General features: G+C 54.7%; 1 protein-coding gene across 1 annotated transcript; it reads left to right on the forward strand.

Moving 5' to 3' along the window:
* The first annotated feature begins 907 nt into the window (after positions 1-907).
* LOC120111677 lies at positions 908-2,260 on the forward strand. Its single transcript, XM_039129451.1, has 2 exons — positions 908-1,405; positions 1,478-2,260. Exons 1-2 carry the CDS (start codon positions 1,358-1,360, stop codon positions 2,258-2,260), a joined length of 831 nt encoding a protein of 276 aa, XP_038985379.1. The 5' UTR covers positions 908-1,357.
* Positions 2,261-3,548: the final 1,288 nt, after the last annotated feature.

Here is a 3,548-nt window from a genome sequence, read left to right on the forward strand (position 1 = left end):
AGGTCCCCCTTCTTTTTGATTTCCCTCTCTTGTAATGGGTTCGTTGCCTAGCGAAGTAGTATCCACCATGAGTGTCCTGGAGGTCGAGATGACCGAAGAGTGGTTTTTCCCTCTTCACGGGTTCCGTTTGGAACCCGCCAGGCGAAGGGATCGGGTAACCGATCCTCCGGTAGGCTGGATCGGAGTGCACTCGGAGTCACTCTGGGCCGGCCTCCGATTTCCTCTTCACGGCTTTGTGAATGAGTTGCTGGCGGTATGCCAGTTGGTTCCGGCGCAACTCACTCCAAACGCTTGGAGGGCAGTGATGGGTTTCCTGTCACTGTGTTTACTACAGGGGATTCCTACCTCTGTCAACGTCTTCCGGCGACTTTTTATTTTCAAGTCGAACCCGGGAGACGGGGAGTGGCTCTACATCGCCCTCCGGGTGGGTCGGCCACTTTTTCATGGTGCCCCCTCATCCATTCATGGTTGGAAGGAGAAATTCTTCTTCCTGGGTTCTGAACGGTCCTGGGGGTTTGACCCCAGGTGGAGGCCGGCCCAACTTAAATCCATCAACAGGCTCCCCCAGCTTTCTCCGCGTGAGCAGGAGATCTTCGATATCATCCGCAGCCTTGGGGACGGGATTTGGCTGAACGGCCTCATTAGCGAGGACGCCCTGGTGAACGTGGGCTTGAGCTCGGCACGTCCTCAGGGTAAGGATAGTTATAGCAACTTCTTATTTCCTTATTGTTCTAATGTTCTAATTTTGCTTATCTTTGCAGACATCGCAAAAATGGTGACCAAGAGCGAAGTCCTTTTCGCCCGCTTCCAGAAGAGGGCGGCCGAACTCTCAGGAGAACCGACCGAGCCGAGGAAGAAAGCAAAGACCTCGGCAAAGACCTCGACAAAGACCTCGACGACCACAACAGTTGAGGCGCACGCCTCTCGCCCCGTGCGCCCTGAGGCTGGTCGGGGAGAGGGCGTGGGCTCTGGCGGAGCCACGACGGCACTTCCATGTCCGGTGCCGATTTCGCAAGTCCCTGGTCGGCGGGAAGCTCCAAATTCTGACCAGGGAGGGAGGACCTCAACAGATCTGGCACTCGCACGCCCCACCTCTACCACGCAGCGGTCCGGTCAGCCGTCTACTCGACCCCAATTCCCCAGCTCTGAGCCGGGGAATAGCCAAGAAGCAACGGGGTTGGCCGCACCCAGGCCAGCTGAGGCCGGTCTGGCGGGTTCTTCGGGTCCTCAGGAGCGGGTGCCTTACGCTCCTGGATGGGCTGTTTTCGAGGGCGACTCGGCCCTCGATAATGCACAAGTGGCGCGCGAAGTTCTTCGGGTCGCGCTGCTCCCGGCCGACCAGGCCAAAATTCGGTCCATGAACTACGGCGAGTTCATGGACTCCGCTATTTGCTCTTCCATCCGAGTAAGTCAACTTTTATCTCTGTGCAAATTTGTGTTTCGGCTTAAAACTGTTTCTCACATGTCCCTCTTGCAGCGCCTCCACGAGACCGAGACGATGATTCACATCATCCAGGACTATCGGGACCGGGCCCGAAGGCATCAAAGGGGGCGCGAGGAGGCCGAAACAAAGTTCCTCGCGTCTGAGGCCGAGCAGAAAGTGCTTCAAGCGAAGCTAGGGGCGGCCGAAGACGAGGTTCGGACTCTGGTCGCCGAACTTGAAGAGGAGAAGGGCGCGCACTCTTTGACTATGTCTGAAGTGCGCGCCGCGGAGGCCCGCCGGACGGAGGCCGAATCGTCGCTCGCTATACGCGAGCAGGAGGTGGGGGAGGCTCGAATAAAGGTCCGAGATCTCGAGATCCGTCTACTTGACGTGCAATCTCTGCTCGCGGATCGCGAGAGAGAAATAAAGATTTTGGAGCGGAAGGCCGCCTACCACGAGGCTCGAGAGAAGGAGGCCCGGGAGCAGGCCCAGGACGCCGTCAAGCTCTTCCGCGAATCGGAAGAGTTTCGCGACTTGATGGAAGAGGAAGGCGTCAATGGTCTCATCCAGGGCTTCAAGGACTTCCGCAATCAGTTGCGGCGACTTCTCCCAGATTTCGACCTTAGCCTGCTTCAACCAGGCGCTGGGGTCGAAAACCCAGAAGCGGAGGCGGAGGTAGAGGTTCCAACCTCTGGCGGGACCGACCAGGAGGGTCTAGCTGAAGAAGGCGAGATCGCTCTCGAGGTCACCGAGGCAACTCCCAAAGCCACCGTGGGGGCCTCGGCCGCAGAAGAGCCAACTATTCCTGAAGTCGCCGGGCCTGAGCCCTTGGTGTAGTTTTCCCCTTTTTCCTATCTTCTTTTTCTTTTTTGTAAGCCGGAGCGGCCTCTATACTTTGTTAAGGCCGGGTCCGAGCTCTTGTACTAGGCCTCCGGGCTTTTTGAAATGAATATTCATTTGTGTGGAAATTCGTCTATTGTAGTTTAAACAAGTTTCTCTGCTCGGATCTGTTTTAGGTTCCGAGGATATGGGCTCTAGGGCCTGAGCTTTTCCCGCCACAGGGTTTTGAGTTAGAGTTTGGCTTGCCGAGCTCCATTGCTCGGTTCTTCGACTAATGGTGTAGCAACGCTTGTGCTTATACCAAGGGTTTGGGCTCGGAACGTTTTTCCGAGCCTAGTCCAGAATTCGACTAAGCCCTAGGGCGGTCGTTAGGACTTGGGACTTCTTAATGCGACGAATTTCGAATCCGAGCCTCGGGTTGCCGGGGCGAACCGGATTCTTTTCTTACAAATGGACTGCATACCCGTCAGCCCGTGACGGGGATTCACCGGACTTGCAACAATGTGTCGGTGTCATGAGCATCCAATAATGGGTAATGTAAAAATATTAAATAAATGGGTACCTTGTACCGTATGCGTCCTTGCGCCGAGGCGACTGAAGACGCTTCTCTGCTCGGACTCCGTTCTTCGAGGACGTCGGCAGAGAAATCCAATAATGCGTAATGTAAAAACATTAAATAAATGGGTACCTTGTACCGTATGCGTCCTTGCGCCGAGGCGACTGAAGACGCTTCTCTGCTCGGACTCCGTTCTTCGAGGACGTCGGCAGAAAAATCCAATAATGGGTAATGTAAAAACATTAAATAAATGGGTACCTTGTACCGTATGCGTTCTTGCGCCGAGGCGACTGAAGACGCTTCTCTGCTCGGACTCCGTTCTTCGAGGACGTCGGCAGAGAAATCCAATAATGCGTAATGTAAAAACATTAAATAAATGGGTACCTTGTACCGTATGCGTCCTTGCGCCGAGGCGACTGAAGACGCTTCTCTGCTCGGACTCCGTTCTTCGAGGACGTCGGCAGAGAAATCCAATAATGCGTAATGTAAAAACATTAAATAAATGGGTACCTTGTACCGTATGCGTCCTTGCGCCGAGGCGACTGAAGACGCTTCTCTGCTTGGACTCCGTTCTTCGAGGACGTCGGCAGAGAAATCCAATAATGGGTAATGTAAAAACATTAAATAAATGGGTACCTTGTACCGTATGCGTCCTTGCGCCGAGGCGACTGAAGACGCTTCTCTGCTCGGACTCCGTTCTTCGAGGACGTCGGCAGAGAAATCCAATAA

This window comes from Phoenix dactylifera, chromosome 1, assembly GCF_009389715.1.
Source record: "Phoenix dactylifera cultivar Barhee BC4 chromosome 1, palm_55x_up_171113_PBpolish2nd_filt_p, whole genome shotgun sequence".
Lineage (NCBI taxonomy): Eukaryota > Viridiplantae > Streptophyta > Magnoliopsida > Arecales > Arecaceae > Phoenix > Phoenix dactylifera.